Raw genomic sequence first — 24,903 nt, forward strand, 5'->3', positions numbered from 1 at the left:
AGGACATTACATCAAAGTTGGATCAGCCTGTAGTGTGGTTTTCCACTTTAATTTTGAGTGTGACTCCAAATCCAGACCTCCATGGGTTGATAAATTTGATTTCCATTGATCATTTTTGTGTGATTTTGTTGTCAGCACATTCAACTATGTAAAGAAAAAAGTATATAATAAGAATATTTCATTCATTCAGATCTAGGATGTGTTATTTTAGTGTTCCCTTTATTTTTTGAGCAGTGTATATCCATTTGAGTTACGTGCACAGATCTGGACTTAGGATTCAGGTCTAATAGAGAAGTGTTGTTGTCCCACTCACCCCACCATCACTGTCCCTGATAACCAACAGCACAGGGGTGTCCTGCCCCTGCATGGCCCGGTACAGGCTCTTGATGCTCATGCCATGCTTGGTGGTGCCATAGGCCAAGGTCCAAGGGTACCCAATGGTACGGGGAGGGAGGTTCTTGGCCAGCTGGAGAAAAGAGAGACGTTGGGGGTAAACAGAAATGAAAGAGAGAAAAGGCCACAGACATCAATGGTCCATTACAGCTGCAGTGACCTTTTCCCACAGCTGGTTGTTAGAGAGTAACTGAGCTCCACACACCCAGAACACAACAGTCTCAGGAGAACAGGCTTTAAGAGTCGACCACAGAGAGACCTACAATAAGAGCGCAGCAGGCTAGTCACACACATTCTTAAGGCTCCTTCCTTTGTTGCATGTCCTAACAAGAATCCATTTTCCCCAACAGCTATTGGCCTACATGAAAATATGCCTTTTTCCTGAAGACTAACCCCACCCATGTTAAAACCCTAACAGACCTTATCTGAAAACCCCAAACATCCCAGTATTGTAATTCATAGAGATTATCTGACTCAGCTACTATACCATCAGCCTTGTAATGATGAGGCTCAAGGCCCTGCTGTCACTAAACAGATAGCTCCTCAGGGAGGGCCAGCACTGCTCTGGCTGAAGGCCTGTGGTTGAACCATGACGTTGCTTTAGGAAATAGACCATTGACAATCAATGGGCATGGATCAAGCCATTGTGCCCGTTAGCAGTGGGAGGTATTACCTTCTCTATTTGCTGTGCCTCCAGCAGCTCGCTAGGCTCACTGAGGTTGGGTCTGAAGGTCTCAGGCTCCAGCTCCGTCTTGATAGAGGTGGCATGCTTAGAGTTCACCTCCTCCTTGGTGGTGATCTGGATACACACAGACAACAGTCAGACAGGCACTCAGGAGGAGTGGGTGGTTGTCTAACTAGTAAAGGTAATGGGGTGTCTATCGCTTTAGGATATGTCCCAAATGGCATCATATCCCCTACATAGTGCACTACTCTGCCCTGGTCAAAAGTGGTACACTTTACAGTTAATAAGGTGCCATTTGGGACAGAGATAGACTGGGATGAACACTGTGCTAGATGTTTTCCATAGGCTAATAAACCAAACACTGTGCTAGATGTTTTCCATAGGCTAATAAACCAAACACTGTGCTAGATGTTTTCCATAGGCTAATAAACCAAACACTGTGCTAGATGTTTTCTACAGGCTAATAAACCAAACACTGTGCTCAATGTTTTCTACAGGCTAATAAACCAAACACTGTGCTCAATGTTTTCTACAGGCTAATAAACCAAACACTGTGCTAGATGTTTTCCATAGGCTAATAAACCAAACACTGTGCTAGATGTTTTCCATAGGCTAATAAACCAAACACTGTGCTAGATGTTTTCTACAGGCTAATAAACCAAACACTGTGCTCAATGTTTTCTACAGGCTAATAAACCAAACACTGTGCTCAATGTTTTCTACAGGCTAATAAACAGATACCACATTACTTACTAGGATTGGGGGTGTGTCATATGATTTCTAAGAAGGTGGTTTTAAAGATATGAATAAAAGTCTCATATCAGCAGAGGCAGGATTCTTTACAGGCTAACATGAGCCCCAGGAAACACAAATATACAAGATAGGCCTACTTAATATAAAAAATGAACTCAGCTTTGAAAATCATCAATTTGGGAGCAATGGGTTTAGGGAGAACATAGACTAGACTCCTTTATGTCAGTAACACATTAAAAGGTAAGGAGCCAACCTTGGCTTATGAGAGCCTAAATGGCTCATAAAAACATGTGGGCTTCTCCAGAATTGTAATAACACTTGGAAATGTGCATTATATCCAAATACAGAGGGTAAATCAGGAGGCTAAACTGTACAATGTCCGAGTTTGGATATTTCTATACTTAGCACAATAGGAAAGTTGGCTGGAGAAAATGCAAAACACAGTAAATAATGAGTGGCCCTGAAGGCCTATTTGTGATTGAGCTGGACACACGGTGTTGGACTGTTTGAGTTCCAGGGGGGGTTGTTTATCTTCCTCCATAACAGGCCTGATTGTAGACAGCCTAGCCACTGGTGGCCTGACCGTGATCACATTACAGTCCTGTTGAATTACCTGCATTGTCCTGCGCAAACAATCCTGCACCCACTTAATGGATTGAATCGAATCCCACTTCCATCCACCCACCATCCCCGTCTACCTCCCTCCCTTCCCCTCTCCTCTCCCTCCAATAGAAAGCAGAGGCGGATGGGGAAGCAGCAGTTCCTCACTACCCAGATGTGGATGGATGAACACAGTTTGTGAGGAGTCACTCAGAAGTGGAGGAACACAAATTCTACATTTGATTGACAGAGTCGAGAAACCTCAGGAAAATCCCCATCCCTCAACAGAGATGAGCTACAACATATTGTATTATGATTCACATTGGAACCATTCACATTATGGGAACTTTATGAAGGCATAAATTACCCTCCTCCATTTCTCTACCAGGTATTAGTTGCTGGTTGCACAAAACTCTTCAAATTATCTCATAGCGGTTCTTTGGACAGTTGCTACACGAGGCTGCAGCATCATAGTGCTGGCCCATCCCAGGGCCCTGGTCAAGGTTAGCCCAGGTCAAAGTTAGTCCAGGTAGGCCCAGGTCAGCCCAGCTAGGACAACTGGGTGAGAGGCAAGAGGTCAGAAACACACTGAGGAGCTAACAGAGCCTGGCAGGGGCTAATCTAAAAATGGCACCTTATTCCCTACATAATAGTGGCCAAACGTAGTGCACTACATAAGGAATAGGGTACCATTTGGGAAGTAGTCTAGAAAAAGGGAAGGGAGAGCTGGAGCTTTGCTGAGTGGGGCACCTGAAGCCGCTTGCAGAGAGATTTCAGATCTTCACTGTTTAGCGCATCGATCCGGCGGTGGTACTCAGTCAGTGACACTACCTGGGGGGCGGAGACAGGAAGAGGAAGTGTAACTCAGCTGCTGGCGATGGAGGAAAAAGGATGAGCACAGCAGAGGGAGGGGAGAGAGTACATTTGACGGTGGAGAGACCTGACATCACTGTGTATATTTTTTCATCTACCGGTATGTGATATTCAGGTCTCCATTAAATAGGCTTGGTTTAAAGTCTAATATTTGAACAAGAGGTGGTTGATATGAACCAATAGAAGTGTTTTGCATGGTTGTGTAATCTAAATCAACACCACTAGTGGATGTTAGGACGAGCCAGAGGGACGAGAGGCAGACAAGCCATTCTGACACAGGCAGAACAAAAACAACTTAAACCAGAGAAGCCACACAAGGACATTCTTCTGTTAAACTTAATCAATTGAGAGGATCCGTTGGACTGTAGGTGATACGACACCAGTGCACCGTCAAGCACTTGCCAGCCTGTTAGTGTACAAACATCTGTTGCACAATACTGTGCAAATCAAATTGAATCACCCATTTGGTATAGCCGGACAAGAGCACAGAGGAACTCCAAGAATTCTGATGTAACGATTTAATTAGCCACACCCAGAAAGCATATCAAAAATCATCCTGTCAGTATGTGTACTAAGCCACGGAGAACAAGTCCCAGACAGCCTCGCTTGACCTGCAGATCAGAGATGACCGACCCCCCCCCCCCCAATAGTTACATATCGCAATATTATTTTGGGCAATATTGGTACTTTGACTCCAAGTATCAGGGGGCAGGGGGGGTCTAAGTAGCTTTAGCTATTGCTAGTTGGCTGTACCTGGGCCAAAACTCCCAATATTTTTCATCCTATAGCTTGTTCTGCACCTTTTTAAATAGTGAGCCAACATTTTCAGCAATTCTATTTCCATGACTGATCAAAACTCCTTTTCTAATGCTCTCCTCTCTCTGCAGCTGACATACAGTGAGCAATATGCAGAATTGTGAGAATCGCAATACATATCCTAAGTATGGTGATAATATCGTATCGTGAAGTCCCGGGCAATTCCCAGTGCTAGTGCTGCTTTTCATCATCATTAGTAATCATCATTAATAATAATGCGCTGAAGCAAACATCTCTGCCAGACAGAGTTCATGGAAGCTAGCACACACAGGAATCCCCCTTCAAAACAGCCTATCAGCAGTTCTGGCTGAGTCTAACAATAGCTACAAGTTCTACCTCCACAATAACATCTTAAAGCCAGACTTCTACTTCAGAAGGTAGCTAAGCCCCTTGAGGCCCGGCTCTTCAAGGGGATGTGACCATGAATCAGCACAAAGTGCGATCATGGGGTCATATAAAATAGCATAACAAAGCCATTCAAGGGGTGCACAACTCCAGATACAGTACAGTAGGCCTACTTAATAGGTTTCTATGGACATGAGCAGTGCGGTGGGTGGCCCTCAGGGACAGGAGCTGTGTACCCCTGCAATGAAGCCAATCCATAAATATGTTATGATACTACTGCATGTCAAAAACTAGAACAATTATGAAATTGTCTGAATCTATTATAGAATTAGGCTATACATGAATTGCTGCCATAAACTAGTTAAAAGTTAGTTGAGTCAATTTGGATTGGGCAAACTTGGGTCAAGCGGAAATAAGTTACCCAGAAACACCTCTTTAGTCACCTTAAATCATGGTGTAAATAACGTTTTCCCAAACAAGCTGCCACATTACAGTTCTCAATAATGCAAAGAAAAGGGTAAACTACAGTGTTCATTAAATATTTATTTGGAGTCTAACTTCAGCTGCCACTAAAGTGCAGTCTATTGAGAAAAGCCAAGTCAGGCCAGTTTGCTGCAATCCCCATCTTCTGTGTTCAGGAGGAAGGTCTCAGGCTGGCCAACGACCATAGCCTGTTGCCAGTCTGTTTGTGCTTGACAATTAGAAATGGAGTTTGCAAGAGCACAAAGATCTGAGACCAGGCTACAATATTCAAGCTATTCTCTGCTCCCCTTCCTCCCAAATAACAACTTACATTAAGGTCATTCTTTCCAAAACAGACATTGCATCAGCCCATCCAACTTACGTTATAGATAGAATATCTCACCATTACAGAGAAGCCGATCACTGTCAATGCAATGGAAATTGTAGAACTAACTGTAAACTACACACAGTGTATTGATACAATGTCGCAAATTAGCTTCGATGTTATTAGTTACTAACGTTATATACAATATAGCACGATGTTCACAAACTGTTCTGTTCACTGAAAAAAACGGAACCTCAAAACTTTCCAAAACGAGAACCAAAGATAAGGAGTGATACAAAGCGACAACATCAAGTGCTGCCTTTTTAGACTCATCAGATATGTCAGTGACTATTTTGATTTCAGTCAGTCACTGGGCAAGCCGTTTGCATTTTCTTTAGCAAGCTAGCCATCCAGTAATGTAGCTAGCAGGCTAACAACAACAAAACACGCGCAGCTAAAACACGGAATGTTATAGATACATACATAAGTGTACTTAGGGGTCAGCGGCGTTTCTTCCTTCACCCTTCTAGAGAACATTTCTTTCTTTCGGGGCGAGGTTGAGCTCGACAGTCACATTCCTGAAGTAATTCCAATCTCCACAAGTCGATGTTGAACCAGACACCGGACGGGCGGGGAATCTACTAGCTAACTAAAATAGAAACATTTTAGAAGGGTCTTCCATGTTTGTTTGACACCCGCAAGAGCCAGTGGCAATGCAGGACAGGAGCAAAGCCAGCTCCTTATTTGCTCAAAGGCAGAGGGCACTTCCTATTTGCATACTTCACTAGAGCAATTTAAAGATACAATACCAGTACATTAATAAAACAAATGTTTCATGAGGTACTGTAGGGAGATCAAATGCACTTCTCGTCTAACATCACTGTAACAATAAAAAGCTTGGTGGATCACCTTTGAGTAGTTTAGGCACACATCAAACGTTAATCAATGAAGTGGCTTGAATTGTCATACTTGCCATATTGCATGACATACAACACACATACAGCACAGTAGACCTAATGATCAATGACCAAATAAAGTATAATAAAAGGCTAACAGCATTATAGTTATTACAGACAAATAATATAAGTATTGTTTAAAATCCATGTTTACCTTAAGGGTCAACGTAAAAGAGAGGCAACTATTTACTTATTCAAATCACTGGATCATGTAGCCTCTTCAGGACCAGGCCAAAACAAATCAGCCCCTTTGTTTCCTACAGCATTCACTTACATTAAAATTTAAATCCCAGCCACAGCTTGCGTATCAATTTCTGTATGCAATGAATATATCCTCTCACCATTATACCTCACGCAAGTGCAGCCAGCCAACCTATTGGACAGACTTTGAGCAGCCATGTCCACACACTGGACTTTTTCCCATTCCTCTACATTCACACCAGAATAATATATTCACACCAGAATAATGCATTAACAGTCCTTAATTTGTTCTATCAAAATCTTGCTTCTTAAATCCTAAAACCCTACATCCACATTTGAGGGGAAATTAAAATCCCATAAAGCCACTATTAAGGATGAGCGAACTGAACACAACTATGTATATTACAGACACAAGAATGCCCACACGTTTTAAAGAATTCACTATGTGCCTTCCCGGCATTGAACCAACCAGCTTTTCACAACGGGAACCATTCCATCCATCTGTCTACAACTGCGGAACACCCCAGTCAGTCAGGTCATCCAGCACAACTATAGTTTGGGATGACCGACGACAACAGAGATATTAATGCATGCCATATATACTGCATTAATAACGTGGACAACTGACTTGGAACAAAATGATTTCACAATCATGCAAAACATTGTGGTTGTTGTAATCTGAGTGAAAATTGCGCATTTCCGACCAAAGGAAATAGTATTCACACAAATTACACAATAAACATAACTATAACACATCAAGCAAACACTTGGACAGATTGATCAAAACAATGTAATCATAAATGACAGTGTAATAATTTGAACACACAAATAACCTTAAGGAGCATTGATAATGATGATGCAGAATAACAATGCAAATACATTCCATTTAACACTACACACAGTCATATCACCACAAAAGAAATCACTTGACTGAATAAAAGCATTTAACAAATAGGACATTTATGGACTACAACACAGGCTGGATGAGAAGGTAAATATACAGAGTGTACCAAACATTAGGAACACCTGGTCTTTCCATGACATAGACTGACAAGGTGAATCCAGGTGAAAGCTATGATCCCTTATTGATGTCACTTCAATCAGTGTAGATGAAGGGGAAGAGACAGGTTAAAGAAGGACTTTTAAGCCTTGAGACAATTGCGACATGGATTGTGTATGTGTGCCTTTCAGAAGGTGAATGGGAAAGACAAAAGATGTAAGAGTCTTTGAATGGGGTACGGTAGAAGGTGTCAGGCACACCAGTTTGAGTGTCAAGAACTGCAATGCTGCTGGTTTTTTCACACTCAACAGTTTTCCGTGTGTATCAATAATTGTCCACCACCCAAAGGACGTCTAGTCAACTTGACACAACTGTGGGAAGCATTGGAGTCAACATGGGCCAGCATCCCTGTGCTTTGTACACCTTGTAAAGTCCATACCCCCAACGAATTGAATCTGTTCTGAGGGCAAAAGGGGGTGCAACTCAATATTAGGAAGGTGTTCCTATTGTTTTGTACACTCATTGTATTGTAACTACTACACATACTACTGTACAGCAACATTCAGCCATGTAAGAAACAACACAGAATGTAGAATGTAGTGTGGAACACCTCAGTTCTCTAGTCCTTACCTCCCACTCTTTGTTGTTGATATCCGTGAGGGGTTCGTCTTCTCTTGTCTCAAACCCCGAAGGCTTCTTGACCACCATGAACCCTGGCTCGTGGCCGATGCCCTTCACCCCCTCCCCATACATGTCTGGGGTCCACTGGATGAAGAACACATACAGGTGCTCGGACCTGGGGAGGGGAGAGAGGTAGAAACACAGTCAGACTGTCACGCCCTGATCTGTTTCACCAGTCTTTGTGATTGTCTCAATCCTCCTCGAGGTGTCGCCCATCTTCCCCATTATCCCCTGTGTATTTATACCTGTGTTCTGTGTTTGTCTGTTGCCAGTTCGTTTTGTTCCTCAAACCTACCAGCATTTTCCCCTAGCTCCTGTCTTGTCTATATTCTTGTTCTCTAGTTTTCCCGGTTTTGTCCTTCTGCTTGCCCTGACCCTGAGCCTGCCTCCCTGCTGTCCTGTACCTTTGCCCTCTACTCTGGATTACCACCCTCTGCCTGCCCTGACCTTGAGCCTGCCTGCCTGCCATCCTGTACCTTTGCCCCACTATTCTGGATTACCGACCTCTGCCTGCCATCCTGTACATCTGCCTTCCGTGTTCGAATTAATAAACTTTTGTTCCTTTGACACTGTCTGCACCTGGGTCTTACCTTCAAACGTGATAGTACGAACTGGCCATGACTGACCCGGCAGACTCGGACCAGCCGCACAAAGCCATCGCCGGCCAATGAGCTGTCATTGGAAGGCACGAGGAGTTGCTTCGTGGTCTGATTGAAGGGTTCCAGGCCGTGGCCGAACGTCACGACCAGGCATTGGACACATTAAGGGAGCAAGTCCGTGGGTTGTCTACCAAGCAGCCTATCACAACAGCAACCTCCCAGCCCCTTAGTAACCTGGCTGGTAGCAGCGCCGTCACTTCAGTTTCCCGGGAACCCCGCTTACCTCCCCCGGAGTGCTTTGATGGAGAGTCGGGCACCTGTCGGGCGTTTCTCACTCAGTGTTCCCTCGTCATGGAGCTGCAGCCTTCCTCCTTTCCCTCTGACTGCTCTAAGATACCGTACCTCTTTACGCTGATGTCCGGGATGGCCCTAGCTTGGGCTACGGCCATTTGGGAACAACCGTCGGCCGTATGCTTCAGTCTGGACGGATTCGTGGCAGAGGTGAAAAAAGTTTGAGGCTCCGTGGTCCGGGAGAGAGGCTGCCTGGAAGTTACTCCAGCTTCGGCAGGACTCTCTCAGTGCGGCAGACTATGCGGTGGAGTTCCGTGCGCTAGCAGCGGAGGGTACCTGGAACCCGGAAGCGCTGTTCGACATGTTCCTGCACAGATTATCGGAGGAGGTAAAGGATGAGCTTGCAGCACGAGAACTACCGACGGATCTCGACCCACTCATCGCTTTAACCATCCGGATCGATTGCCGGCTGTGGGAACGTATGAGGGAGAAGAGGTCCAATTGTGATCCCAATCCCTCGCTCAAGGATCCCACCTTGCATCTAATGAACTCCGGAAGTCCCTGGGGTCACCCACCAGACCACCCCCGTTAACCTACGAGTGTCGGGGAACCACAGCGAGACGATCCAATTCCTGCTAATTGAGTCTCCGCAGGTTTCCGTGGTATTGGGAGTCTCCAGCGACACAATCCCTCTATTGACGGGTCTACTGGTGCCATCGTGGGCTGGAGTCCATTCTGCCACACTCATTGCCTGAAGTCAGCTCTGCATGCCCCGGGACGTCTTCCTGCGGAGTCCTTGGACCTCTGGGAGGGGTTCAGTAAGGCCCAGGCCACTTCGCTTCCGCAGTCCCGACCGGTATCCAAGAAGGTCAAGCCAGATGCGCTGGCACGCCGCTATAGCCCCGTGGCTACACCCCCAGAAGCCGAGACCTTTCCCCCCTGCTCCAAGATCATTAGCCCCTCTACTGTTCGTCCTCTGTTGCACCGTACCCTCCGTATACTTCCTACCTTTTCTGTGTCTAGAATTAAACCCATGTCTCACAGCCCTTTGTCTCCTGTTTCCTGTCTCCTGTGGCCGTCTCTAAATGGCATGAGGCTGTTATGCCACTCTGCTGTCTTGTGTCTCTATGTATCAGGCTGTATATGGTCTTTTTCCCCACTGTCTGGAACTCTCCCACCATTGTCAGGATACTTTACACACATCTTCTGGGTCGCCACTCAACTAGGTCATCCAGCAGGCATAGTCAGTCTGCCAGTGTGTGTGTGTGCATGCACGTGTGTTTGTGTGTACGAAAGTGTTTGTGTACGTGAGTATGTGTAAATGTGCGCATATGTGCACGGATGTGTGTGTGTGTGTATAAAGGCACTGTGCTATCCATGGGAACAGAGCCAGCAGTGTAACAGGACAGCATTACAGGAGACATTCTGAGATAAACACATTCCAACCACCCTACAATGGCACATGGCCATGGTGATGGTGGTGTGACTGTGTCTGTGACCAGAGACAAGATTGGTGGCCTGTCTGCCTGCTTCAAATTAGATTAACATGTGAGACTGAGAGGAGTGTGCTGTGCTGGTCAACACACGCCTACTGGCTACTGGGAATGAAAACAGCTGAAGGGCAGAGTTTCCAAAGCCAAAGAATGGCTGGTCAAACATCTTATCAGATTCATAACTTTCTGCCCTCTCGCTCTCCAGGACTGGAGACAAAGGCAGCACTGTGCTTGGACCCAACATTGATAATGAGGTTGTGGAAAATTCATTGCGACAAAGCGACTTTTCAGCATTAACTAATTGAATTAAGCTGTTGAAGCAATTTGGAATAATTCACTAGAAAAACATATTTTACAGCTTTTGATGAAGATACATGTTTCCTTGTACTGTTCTTTGAAAGGCCTAAACGATACATTCATTATGAATACTGCTGACATTGCTGTGCAACATCCCAGCGGAGTCAAAATTGACAGATCTCCTTAAGATCAATACCTATTTACATAAAAGAGCAAAAACAGTTCATTTGTGCTGTTGTGGACAGAAATGTCATCCAAAGCACACTGAGATACTGCACAAAACGTATGTAACTGAATTGCTTTTCACAGCCTGGTCCACTTTTCACACAGGGGAAAAAGTGGTTAGTTGTGTTCCCTCTGTGAAAAATACATGTATTCTATTCTATAGATATTTGTGTATGTCTGTTTGTGTGACAGTGTGTGTCTGCAGAGTGGGTGAATAAATAAATAATCTAGCTGTCTGGTCTGGTCTAGTGGCAGCATAGTGAGATGGGCTTGGCACTGGGCAGACAATGGGGCTGCACTACAGTGATTCTGCAAACCTTGGCGCTGCAGTGTGGTGCACACACACACACACACACACACACTCACCTCTCCTGCGGCACAGCGAACCAGTACTCATGTTTCCTGTCCCTCTGGGCGTACTGCTGCATGGAGGCGCTGGCGTTGGACACAAACGTCTTCTTCATGGGCTGGCCCACCCGCAGACACAGGAACTTGTGGGACCGGTACCTCCGCCGCTCCATGGACACTGTAGAGCCACATGACAAACAGGAAATGATCACATGATAATGAATTGTTATCTTATCCATCTTAACAGTTACATGGCCAAAGCAGATACCAATCGGATTTCAATCTTTCAGAATATGTTTCAATTTAGTGACCAAATGTAGGCCTACTCCTGGTTTAAAACATATCCTCTTATTATCTAGTAGTCCCTCACCACACCACTGGACCTAATCCATCTGTAATTAAGAAAACATTTCAGATCTATTTCATAACAGGGTCTTTATTTAGATTTTTTTTATTTCACCTTTATTTAACCAGGTAGGCCAAGTTCTCATTTACAACTGCGACCTGGCCATGTGACCTAGATCTCCTCCTCTGTTTACCAGGTATCTCAACAGACAGTAATTCTGTGCCAGAATAATAGGAAGATGATCCCAATAAACATAGATCATAACGGATCGTGACACCAAAACATATACCTGCTTATATTAACGACCCATTAGAAGGTCAAATCAGTGGGACTTCTACAAAGAAAAGAGACACTTTGTGACATAACACAGACTGGGACCCATAGTCACAAACAGAGCCAGAGAAATGGTTAATCTACTTAGAAAACACAGCTCAGTGGGAAAAATGATATTTGAAAACGCAGTAATTGGGCTTGTTTTGAAGTGGGGCCTCGGCTAGCGTCTGCCATGGTAATGTGGTGTGGAGTAAAGCAGAATCCTGCTGTGATCCCAGCCAATAAGAGCAAACATTCTAGGAACTCTCTGTGGGGTGAGAATTATGGTGATATAAATTATTTGAACACAACCAGACCTGGGTTCAACCAGTATTAGTTTCCTTTCAAAAAATAGTTTGAGAGTTTGATTGAGCCTGTCTGGAGTGGCAGATGTAAGTGATAACAGCACACCACACATTCCCACAGTTCTCTCTCCCTTTTTTAGTCCAGTTACAACTGGGGAGGCACAAAGGTGTGACAGGAGGTTATCAGGAGCACACTGCAGCCGAGGTGTACGGAAGCAGCCGGAGCCAACCTTCCTGTGATAGCACTGGGAGCTTCATTAGAATAAACATGATGATGATAATTGCAGAGATGGCAAATGGCAGCAGCATACCTGGCAGTGAGGATGTGTAATAATCTGCAATAACTGTCTATAGATTTGCCTTTATGTTGAGAACTCAAGTAGGGTGGAAGCTGAACATATTTTCGCACCTACTGAAAAACAATGTAAGTGCATATTGTAAGGCTATGTATTTAATATTTTCATATTACAACAGAGACACGTTATCTCACTACCTTCTGCAGAGTCTTGTCCCTCCTCCTTTTTTGTTACATTCTCCATTTGCTCTGTGGCTTGTTGCATAGTGTGACTCTTCCACATCTTCCTCAGTTCCTCCACGTCCGTCTCGGAGTCCCGGGACCCTTCTCTGCTCAGTTTGGGCCTGTCCCCTGGACTCCCCTCCTGGCCGGAGGGCTCCCCAGGCCCGGTGGTAGAGCTCTGTGAGGCAGGGCGTGAGGATGGTCCCTGGCCTAGTCCCTGGCTGGTGGTGAGTGTGCTTGGTGCTGCCTTCTCCACATCCACACTGTGCTGCTTGGAGCCCATGGGAGACTGGCTCTGGGCCGTGTGGCTGTCTGGATTGTCTACTGCTGTGGTGGGTTGTTTCCCCTGGCCCTCCACTGGCGGCTGGCTGACTGATTTGCAGGCGCAGCTTGCGGCCCCTGGGGCTTCTCCTGGGGGGATGAAGGCCTCCACCTGGGCGACAGTTTGGATGGACTCTGTGGAGGCTGTGGCTGAGGAGGACATGTCCAGCCGGGGGTCTTCGGAGGAAGTGGCCTCCTCCCGAATTGGGGAAAGCTCTGACTCTGTAAAGACGTCCTCGGAGAAGGAGCCCTCCGTGCTGCGGGGGGCCGCGCTGCCGCTGCCGTTGCCCGGGACTCTCAGACGTTGCTCCGGGTCCGGCTGAGAGGAGGTGGAGGGCCCGCGCTCTGACGTCAAAGGCTCCAGATGTCTAGATAGGGAAGAAAACAGTAAAGAAGAAAATACAAGTTAGAGAGGTCTGAATTTGAATGCAGCAGAATGGAACCATTTTATTTGGTTTATTACAGTATAATGTGGAGAGACCAGGTGAAACATGTCATCCTCTCAATATGGAATTAATATGAATCATGTTTGTTTGGCGCATAAGTGAACGGCTCTGCATAATAATCTGAAGAGGTTTTGTACAGTAAATTAACAGGGACACAGTGTAACAAAAACACTGTGCAGCCAGCCAGCCAACTAACAGGATTCCTCTACATACTGTAACAGCGCACTAGACTCCACATGTTCTCCAAAGACCTCGTGGGACTAAAATAGTTTGTTCCTAGGTCCACTGGTGTCTATGATAAAACACTGGCATTTGTTATTGTGTGCTCTTTGAGACAGAGAGAGACAGAGTCTGCTTGCATCATATTTGAGAAAACAGCTGTCCTCACACACAGAGACAGTGTGTACCTTAAATGTCCCTTGCCCAAGCAAGGGAGAGTGATGATTGGAGAGGCAACGTCCTTGGTGGAAATCTGGAAGTTGAGCTTAAAAACAATCAACCTAAAGCTATTAATGTACCTAGTAAGCTAACGTATCTAGCTAAAGCTATTAATGTACCTAGTAAGCTAACATATCTAGCTAGCACTCCTGTCAGGTAGCTGGCTACAGTTACTCGTAGCTGGCTAGCTAGTTTTATTGTTTGGTAATTTATTCTTATACATTTCAGAATTCCCCAAAATATGTTTATGAATCTAGCTCCATTTTATAGGCTCCTCACTACGAGACTAAGCTAATTTGCCAGCGCTAAAATCATTGTCTATATATATACAGTGCCTTGCGAAAGTATTCGGCCCCCTTGAACTTTGCGACCTTTTGCCACATTTCAGGCTTCAAATATAAAGATAAAAAACTGTATTTTTTTGTGAAGAATCAGCAACAAGTGGGACACAATCATGAAGTGGAACGACATTTATTGGATATTTCAAACTTTTTTAACAAATCAAAAACTGTAAAATTGGGCGTGCAAAATTATTCAGCCCCTTTAAGTTAATACTTTGTAGCGCCACCTTTTGCTGCGATTACAGCTGTAAGTCGCTTGGGGTATGTCTCTATCAGTTTTGCACATCGAGAGACTGAATTTTTTTCCCATTCCTCCTTGCAAAACAGCTCGAGCTCAGTGCGGTTGGATGGAGAGCATTTGTGAACAGCAGTTTTCAGTTCTTTCCACAGATTCTCGATTGGATTCAGGTCTGGACTTTGACTTGGCCATTCTAACACCTGGATATGTTTATTTTTGAACCATTCCATTGTAGATTTTGCTTTATGTTTTGGATCATTGTCTTGTTGGAAGACAAATCTCCATCCCAGTCTCAGGTCTTTTGCAGACTCCATCAGGTTTTCTTCCAGAATGGTCCTGTATTTGGCTCCATCCATCTTCCCATCAATTTTAACCATCTTCCCTGTCCCTGCTGAAGAAAAGCAGGCCCAAACCATGATGCTGCCACCACCATGTTTGACAGTGGAGATGGTGTGTTCAGGGTGATGAGCTGTGTTGCTTTTACGCCAAACATAACGTCTTGCATTGTTGCCAAAAAGTTAAATTTTAGTTTCATCTGACCAGAGCACCTTCTTCCACATGTTTGGTGTGTCTCCCAGGTGGCTTGTGGCAAACTTTAAACAACACTTTTTATGGATATCTTTAAGAAATGGCTTTCTTCTTGCCACTCTTCCATAAAGGCCAGATTTGTGCAATATACGACTGATTGTTGTCCTATGGACAAAGTCTCCCACCTCAGCTGTAGATCTCTGCAGTTCATCCAGAGTGATCATCGGCCTCTTGGCTGCATCTCTGATCAGTCTTCTCCTTGTATGAGCTGAAAGTTTAGAGGGACGGCCAGGTCTTGGTAGATTTGCAGTGGTCTGATACTCCTTCCATTTCAATATTATCGCTTGCACAGTGCTCCTTGGGATGTTTAAAGCTTGGGAAATCTTTTTGTATCCAAATCTGGCTTTAAACTTCTTCACAACAGTATCTCGGACCTGCCTGGTGTGTTCCTTGTTCTTCATGATGCTCTCTGCGCTTTTAACGGACCTCTGAGACTATCACAGTGCAGGTGCATTTATACGGAGACTTGATTACACACAGGTGGATTGTATTTATCATCATTAGTCATTTAGGTCAACATTGGATCATTCAGAGATCCTCACTGAACTTCTGGAGAGAGTTTGCTGCTCTGAAAGTAAAGGGGCTGAATAATTTTGCACGCCCAAATTTTCAGTTTTTGATTTGTTAAAAAAGTTTGAAATATCCAATAAATGTCGTTCCACTTCATGATTGTGTCCCACTTGTTGTTGATTCTTCACAAAAAAATACAGTTTTATATCTTTATGTTTGAAGCCTGAAATGTGGCAAAAGGTCGCAAAGTTCAAGGGGGCCGAATAATTTCGCAAGGCACTGTATTTTCTAGCAAGCTAGCTTCAATACTTTTTTCTGACATGCCGAAAATGCAGCCTAGTTGATAAAATTTGACACTTCGCTGCCACCAGAGTTTGACATGATGTGACTACAGTTTGCATTGAATTGTGGGTCGTATCAACCCCGCAAGTGACCAAAGTGGTTTACTCGCTCCTTTGGGCTAAATCGAGGGCAGAGGGGGTAAAGTTAGTGAATTGGACCTCCACTTAAGATGGCAATCAAACTGCATCCGGTTTCGATGGGGATTGCCCTGAGGGAAAGTGGCTAGGGCAAGGGGTGAGGGGGTATAAATAACGTGTGTGGACTGCAGCCAATAACCATTAGACGTCACAAAAGATGATCCATGAGATCTGAACACCTAACACAGCCCAAATCCACCACTGAACATTTTCACAGACATACTGGATGGGCACTAGAGTGGAAGGGCTAAGCATAGCTCTATAGTTACAATAATAATAAATGTTTCCTAGCAGAGACTTTCGTCCAACTTACAGTTCAGTAAGTGCATACATAATTAGCATGTGTATGTGATCTGAGCGGGACGTGAACCCACGACCTTGGCATCGCTGCCGCCGCGTTCTTAAAAACCGAGCCACAGAGGAACACAGCTACAAATAGCTAATGCTTTGATAAGATTTCATCATAGTATTAATATAACACAATTATCTTGACCTGAGCAAACAATCCACGTTAAATCGCTAATAAAAACAGAGACGGTAGGAGATCTGTATGTGGGTGGCATGCCATGGAGATAAACTAAGCTGGCTGCTGAAGTGGATATATTATTACATCAAGCAAATGGGTGAGCAATCCAGACGTAGGTGGGTGCATGCATAGTTCATTAACCTTGCTATAATTGCCATTTCCTTTTCCTTTTTGGCATGGGGGATATAATGAATCTGTTGGATGGTTTCTGATGTAATCAGTGTGCGCCTGCAGTGCCGGGCTGATGAAGTGATTACGTAGGGGCTGTGATGTGTAACCAGGGATGGAGTGGTAGAAAAATAAGTGGGTAAACGAGTGATGTGTAACGTAAACGCAAACGCAAACAACGTTAATTTTGTGTAATAGGTGCGGAAACGCTACTCCTCTCCACTACATTCCTGTTACTGTGGTTCAGTAGGCACAAAACGGATGCTGCGGTGTGCTCTAATGAACGGGACCCCTGTGTGTGACTGTCAGACAGACAGACCGACAGACAGACGACAGGGCTCTTACGCAGGCACGGCCTCTCTGATCTTGCTGTCAGTGATCTCCTTGTAGATGGCTGCAGACATGACCTCCTCCAGGGGACACATGTAGCCGTACTCCTCACAGCCATGCTCCTGCACCAGAGGGTCCATCCTGTGGGGGTCAAACATGATGTTGTTGGGCGTCACCAGCAACACCCCGCTCACCGCACCCTGAGGGGAGAGAGAGACAGACAGACAGAGAGAGAGAGAGAGAGAGAGAGAGAGAGAGAGAGAGAGAGCACGAGAAGAGCGAGAGAAAGAGAGAGAAAGAAAGAAAGAAAGAAAGAAAGAAAGAAAGAAAGAAAGAAAGAACGAAAGGGTTAGACGGAGTAATATAGCTAGAGCATGAAAAAGCTGGCAGTGAAAGAAATGTGTCAGCCATTTACTGGAGGAGATATATTACCTTGCCAGCATAAATAAACAAAATGGCTGTACTGTACTGCAGGTATCCAAAAGAAACTGAAGGATATTGACTATGAACAGGAAGCTCCAATACTGACCTCCCTGTGGGGGTGAAAGCTGCAAAGCTTTGATTTAGACTGAATGGATCAACATTGGTTTCATTTTGTTCAATAGCATGGATCTGAGCTACTAGAGGTGGATGTTGGCTGGCGGAGGGCCAGCATTCCTGAAAGTCCTCTGAATTTCTCCATGAGCTTACCTTATAATACTGTACTTATTTTATATATAGAAAATACTATATATATTGTATAGTACTGTAATATATATATGAATATACGTGATATGTACCTTGCCGTCTGTGATGTACTTGCAGTTGATTTTGAGGAACTTCTCTGTCAGGGCCTCTTCCTCCTCGGAGGTGGACGACACTACACGAGCCTGGCGTAGTGCTGAGAACACCGGAGCATGGTGATGATGGTGAGCCTCTGGCCTGGGAGTGCCATCGGATTCCTACAGGGGTGGCCATTTTGAATAACAGGAGAGGAGGGAGAAGTAAAGGGTGGACAAGAATGAACACATTTATCATTTAGTGATATGTTAAAAAACAGTTAGTTATAGCTTTAGATTATCCTCCAAATCATATAGAATAGATCAAGTCAATAGAACAGTATCAACAGCAGCGTATCAATTCAACAACACTCAACGCTCAAACAACATTGAGTTGAATGTAATCAATATAAGCAATCTTAGATTTCATTAACAAACTTCTTGCACACATCACATACCATAGAAATAGAATGAATAGAAAGGTAATCTCATTCAAGTCAATGATGGCATAATGGGTGGACTGGCAGCCATTTTGAGTGGCAGCCATTTTGAGTGGGAGCCATTTTGAGTGTACCCATGGCAGGAAGTATACCCTTCAATCTGTGCTGTGATTTCAACTCAACTGACATTACAAAAAATACATTCCATTGCAGTTAGCATCATTTGAATGAACATTCTACATTACTGTGGCAATCTAGCATCTGTTTATAGAAAATGTGAAAATACCATGAAGATTATTGCTTCACATTATCTGGCAGCCATTGTGAATGTACGTACCCATGAGTTTACCAGTCAAATGTCCAGGGTTAGAGCTTTCAAGCCGTTCTATTCATTCTATTTCTATGTCACATACTCAAGCGACATGTTACATTGCATGTAACCTGATTATATAACAAGTGATAATAATGAAGAAGGAGTTGGCAAAATCAGAACTAAGTTTGTCTTCCTACATCAAACCAATCAGCCAGGGTATCTAAATATACAGTGGAGTATAGTTAGTCTACATGTAGCAATGTTTTCTGCACTGCTAGCCAATCAGCTTAACAAACAGACAGAGACAGAGAAACACATGTACACTACATGACCAAAGTATGTGTACACCTGCTCGTCGAACATCTCATTCCAAAATCATGGGCATTAATATGGAGTTGGTCCACCCGTTGCTGCTATAACAGCCTCCACTCTTCTGAGAAGACTTCCCACTAGACGTTGGAACATTGCTACGGGGATTTGCTTCGCTTCAGCCAAGAGTATTAGTGAGGTTGGGCAGTGATGTTGAGCGATTAGGCCTGGCTCGCAGTCGGTTTTCCTATTCATCCCAAAGGTGTTAGATGGGGATGAGGTCAGGGCTCTGTGCAGGCCAGTCAAGTTCTTCCAAATCGATCTCGACAAACAATTTCTGTATGGATCTCGCTTTGTGCACAGGGGCATTGTTGTGCTGAAACAGGAAAGGAGCTTCCCCAAACTGTTGCCACAAAGTTGAAAGCCCAGAATCATCTAGAATGTAATTGTATTCTGTAGCGTTAAGATTTCCTTTCACTGGAACTAAGGGGCCTAGCCCAAACCATGAAAAACAGCCCCAGACCATTTTTCCTCCTCCACCAAACTTTACAGTTTGCACTATGTATTGGGGCAGGTAGCGTTCCAAACCCAGATAAATCTGTTGGACTGCCAGATGGTGAAGCGTGATTCATCACTCCAGAGCTTTACACCACTACAGCCGATGCTTGGCATTGCGAATGGTGATCTAGGCTTGTGTGCGGCTGAGTCGTTGTTGCTCCTAGATGTTTCCACTTCACAATAACAGCACTTACAGTTGACCAGGGCAGCTATAGCAGGGAAATTTTACAAACGGACTTGTTGGACAGTGACAGTGCCACGTTGAAAATCACTGAGCTCTTCAGTAAGGCCATTCTACTGTCAATGTTTGTCTACGGAGATTGCATGGCGGTGTGCTCATTTTTTTTTTACACCTGTCAGCAACAGTTGTGGCTGAAATAGCCGAATCCACTAATTTGAAGGAGTGTCCACATACTTTTGTATATATAGTGTATGTCTCCCTACATCAAACCAATCAGCCAGACTATCTAAATATGCAGTATAGCTAGTGAGTGTTCATTTGTAGCAATGTAGCAATGTTTCTGCACTGCTAGACAATCAGGTCAACAAACACACAGAGACAGAGAGAGACATGTATGTCTAATCAGATACATTAGTAAACGAATGCACTTCCTGTAGTCTGAAGTTCATAATGGCAATTAGATAGAAAAGCATATCTATATGAGGCTGAAGCATTCACCTTTATGGTGGCTTGCTAGTTGATGCTTGATTAGTTTAATAGAAACAGAATGAGAAGTGCACATGAAGACTATTTAAATACAGCTCAGTTATTCCTCCATCTACATACATCATACACTTCGTCATGCAAGTGTGTGTAGATCAGTAGACTGACTATTCTTCCTGTACTGAAATGTTAACTGAACTCCAGCACTGCCGATGTACACTGAGAAATGAACTCTCACTCAGTCTCATGGAACATGAAACTGAAATATCAGGCAGACATTACCTAACTACAGATGTGTGTGTGTGTGTGTCAGCAGTCTGTCTGTGTTATTGATCATATCAGCTTCATGTAACCCAGTAATAGACTCAGGGTAAACCCATGCTCCTGACCCAACCAATCCCTGACCACAACAGCAAAGACCCTATTTAACCCTGTTCACTCAACAAACAGACAGTGTTACTGTTCTTATGACAAGTAGAGGTAGAGATTTAAGTTTTACGATGTGTTATTATGTACAGATCCAGTTTCTACAGTAGTATCTGCTGCATCTCACGTGGAGCACTCAGGGCTGTGACGGTCATGGAAACATTTGTTTTGCTTTTCAGACACACCGTTTCTCCTTTCTTCCGCTCCTGACTGCATGTGCTGCCATAGAAATAGAATGAATAGAACGGGATTCCCCATTCAAGTCAATGATGGCATAATGGGTGAACTGGTGTCCATTTTGAGTGTACCCCATAGGAGTAAAGCAGGAAGTAAAAGCAGGAAGTGTACCCATCAATATGTGCTATGATTTGTTGATTCAACTCAACGTACATTGCAAAAAATACATTCCAATGCATGAGCCACATCAGTTAACATTATTTGAATGAACATTCTACATTACCGCAAAAATGATAATACCAGGCAGCCATTACCAGGCAGCCATTGCGAGTGTACCCATGAGTTTACCAGTCAAATTGCCAGGGTTAGAGGTTCCAAGACCATTCTATTCATTGTTGGCTACAACACCTTGCTTGTTTCAGCAGTGGGCAACAAAGTTCCATCACATTGTTAAGAGCCCATGTTATCACAGAAACTGAATTCAACCGCATGAACGCCTGGCCATCACGCCTTCAGTCAGCTGTTCAAAAAAAATGCAGGTCATTTTATTTATGATGGTCTTTATCCATAAACGTTTGTGCCAACCCTACTACAGTCATTTCTAGGCACTGTCTGTCAGACGTACTCCAGCTCCTCCGTTGTAAACAATGATAATGATTTATCCACAGATGGGGCATCTGCTGCCTGCAAACACCATACATGGTGGGGCTGGTCTTTGTGAGCGAGGCCACATGGCCTGCTACCGTGCCAGGCTGTGTGACTGGCTGCAGAGCCAGACGGAGGGAAGGAGAGATGGAGGGATAGGGAGGGTGTGGGAACAGGAACCAGGCGGAGGGATGGATGGAGGGATAGTGAGGGTGTGGGAAGAAGAATATGGTGGGATAGAAGATTGGAAGAATGAAGGATGGAGGGACAGGGAGGGTGTGGGAACATGGCGCAGACAGAGAGATGAAGAGTAGGCGTGCAGGTCTGCTGTGTGTGAGACACCAAACCCACAGCTGTCTGCTGGCCTCTTGACACCCTCCCACACCTCTCCTGTCTCTGTCTCCCTGGGAGCACCAGCCCACGACTACTGACCCACCGGCACACTACTAGCAACACACACGCACACACACACTGGGAGCTCATGTGGCTGAGGGGGCAGCTCAACATGCTAGACAAAAAAACTACTGTCTGGGATTCCAACCTGGGCACTCTGGCACACAACAAGACTGTGTTAGCCCTTTGAGCTAAAACCTAGGCCTTCACTGAACCACCACCGTTACAGGAACATTATACATCAGTAGGAAAGAGAACATGACAATTGAGTGGTGCTCTCCTTGGTCGGTCACTGTCATCCACTTCAGGTGGATATCTACAGTGCTTCACCCCTCCTCTCTTCACTGGCACATTCACTTCCTAGTGACTCATGCGCCAGTCCTTTCTGTTCTGCTGCAGTAATACTACAGCAACATGACAAGAGGTATTCACAGCCTCCAATAACACACAGCTCTAGGTCGAATCCCAAATGGTACCATATTCCCTATATGGTACGCTAGTTTCGACCAGGGCTCATAGGGCTCTGATTAAAAGTAGTACACAATGTAGGGAATTAGGGTGCCATTTGGGACACAATCCAACTGTCCCCTTCCCCAGCAGCACATAGCTGACAACAGAAATCCGAACACTGGCCTGGTTTAAAATAAACAGTCCTAACATGTCCTCCTTCCTCTTAGACAACTTCCTCCATTCCCCTATCATCACAGGAGAGGAGGCAGATCACAGGAAGGAAGGGGTGGTGTGTGAGTGTGTGTGGTGGTCTAACACAACACTGTGAGCTAACCCTCCCACTCTGCCCTATCATTCGTATGAGAGATACTCTTTAACAGTGTTCCAGTGTCTATCTGTCATCATGGTGTTATTCATACCATAAACCAGCACTAGGCCAAGTATGCATAATATACATATATACATATATACTATGCATATATACTTTCCCTCAGGTACTTGGACAGCGGTCATATACACTGAGGATTGTATGTTTCATGTGTTAGCCTGATCAGGGTTCTAATTCAGGGCTAGGGGTTGGGGGAATGGGCACCCCATAACACATCAGAGTCTGTCAAAGATATCAACGTGTGTGTGTCTCTGTGAGAGGAGGTGTACACTGGCCGACCGGAGAGTGGGAGAGAGGCTAAAGATGGAGGAATGGAGAGAGGGAGGGATGGGATGGTGTTATCACATGGTGCTTTGATCCCAGAGGCTATGGGAAATCAATCCAGTCTAGAGCTGCTTGCTAGGTGGAAGGAAGAAAGCTGACCCTGATATAATGCTATGGATATTGCATCCATCCATTGAGTTGCTGCTGTTTGCTTTGCCAAGGTTGCATCGCAAATGGCACCCTATTCCATTTAAAGTGCACTACTTTTGACCAGGGTCTTGGTCAAAATTAGTGCACTATAACAGGAATAGGGTGCCACTTGGGATGTGCCCATAGTAGCACAATCCCTCTAATAATATATATATATGTGATGGCTTTTTTCTTTCAGTAAACCTATATTGCAGGGATCATCAAAAAAATGTATTGATCGGATGGTCGGGGAGCAGGAACATAATAAAACTAGTATTTTTAGATTTCAAATTGACTTTTGACAAAAACATAATAATTTCAAACCTTGATTAGATTTGGGGACATTGCCCTACATAGGGTGCCGTCTTTCGAATAGCAAGTTAAAACAGGTATCCTGACTCTCTGTGGTCATTCAAAATCGCATGGAACTTATTGTAAGAGATGGGGTGTTCACCCGGTGTCATGGCTAAATTCCCAACCTGGACTTTGAATGCACAGAGATACTGTGATGAGATCCTGAGGCCCATTGTCGTGCCATTCATCCACCTCCATCACCTCATGGAAGCTGTAAATGTCCCAGTTCTTCATTGGCCTGCATACTCACCAGACATGTCATCAATTGAGCATGTTTGGGATGCTCTGGATTGACATGTATGACAGCGTGTTCCAGTTCCCGCCAATATCCAGCAACTTCGCATGAAAGAGGAGTGGGACAACATTCCACAGGCCACTATCAACAGCCTGGTCAACTCTTTTAGAATGAGATGTGTCGCACTGCATGAGGCAAATGGTGCTCACACCAGATACTTTCTACATTGTAGAATAATAGTGAAGACATTAAAACTATGAAATAACACATATGAAATCATGTAGTAACAAAAAAAGTGAGATTCTTCAAAGTATCCACCCTTTGCCTTGATGACAGCTTTGCAAACTCTTGGCATTCTCTCAACCAGCTTCACCTGGAATGCTTTTCCAACAGTCTTGAAGGAGTTCCCACATATGCTGAGCACTTGTTGGCTGCTTTTCCTTCACTCTGCGATTCAACTCTTCCCAAACTATCTCAATTTGGTTGGGGTTGGGTGCCCAAACTATCTCAATTTGGTGGAGGTTGGGTGATTGTGGAGGCCAGGTCATCTGATGCAGTACTCCATCATTTTCCTTCTTGGTGAAATAGCCCTTACACAGCCTGGAGGTGTGTTTTGGGTCATTGTCCTGTTGAAAAACAAATGATAGTCCCACTAAGCACAAACATTGATTTGTTTAACACTTTTTTGGTTACTACATGATTCCATATGTGTTATTTCATAGTTTTGATGTCTTCACTATTATTTTACAATGTAGAAAATAGTAAAAATAAATAAAGAAAAACCCTTCTAAAGTAGGTGTGTCCAAAATTTAGACTGGGACTGTATACCCCACCCCACCCCCCCCCCCCCCCCCCCCCCCCCCCCCCCCCCCCCCCCCCCCCACCTGCGGGCCAAAACTACCTGCTAGTTGGGGAACCCTGCTATAATGATTCATGAAGATTTTTAGGAAGACCGAGGGACTCTTTTAGCCAAATGTTTGACCCCATATATTAACACTCCACAACATCCAGTGCTATTTATACTACAATAAAACATAACAGAATAGAATGACTAGTGACTAAGACAAGGAATGAATTCCTTCTCAGCCTCCTTCAGGACAAACCACCTGCCGGCCTGAGCTTCCGTCCTGTA

At 44.5% G+C, this 24,903-nt stretch overlaps 1 protein-coding gene across 8 annotated transcripts in view; it reads right to left on the reverse strand.

Moving 5' to 3' along the window:
* The window catches only part of LOC110485571 (oxidation resistance protein 1), a 213,465-nt gene that overhangs the window by 3,483 nt on the left and 185,079 nt on the right, over nucleotides 1-24,903 (reverse strand). For 6 of the 8 annotated variants that reach the window (XM_021556680.2, XM_021556707.2, XM_021556688.2 and 3 more), the window contains 8 exons: nucleotides 17,988-18,149; nucleotides 17,224-17,408; nucleotides 12,800-13,512; nucleotides 11,362-11,521; nucleotides 8,040-8,205; nucleotides 3,182-3,262; nucleotides 1,067-1,192; nucleotides 314-466 (listed from right to left, as the gene is read on the reverse strand). In XM_021556680.2, coding sequence (XP_021412355.1) covers nucleotides 314-466; nucleotides 1,067-1,192; nucleotides 3,182-3,262; nucleotides 8,040-8,205; nucleotides 11,362-11,521; nucleotides 12,800-13,512; nucleotides 17,224-17,408; nucleotides 17,988-18,149 — 1,746 coding nt within the window. Of the gene's footprint in view, nucleotides 1-313; nucleotides 467-1,066; nucleotides 1,193-3,181; nucleotides 3,263-5,735; nucleotides 6,031-8,039; nucleotides 8,206-11,361; nucleotides 11,522-12,799; nucleotides 13,513-17,223; nucleotides 17,409-17,987; nucleotides 18,150-24,903 lie in introns of those variants that run through there. The other 2 variants (XM_021556693.2, XM_021556714.2) reach the window with 2 other exon arrangements.

This window comes from Oncorhynchus mykiss, chromosome 2 (genome assembly GCF_013265735.2).
Source record: "Oncorhynchus mykiss isolate Arlee chromosome 2, USDA_OmykA_1.1, whole genome shotgun sequence".
Taxonomy (NCBI): domain Eukaryota; kingdom Metazoa; phylum Chordata; class Actinopteri; order Salmoniformes; family Salmonidae; genus Oncorhynchus; species Oncorhynchus mykiss.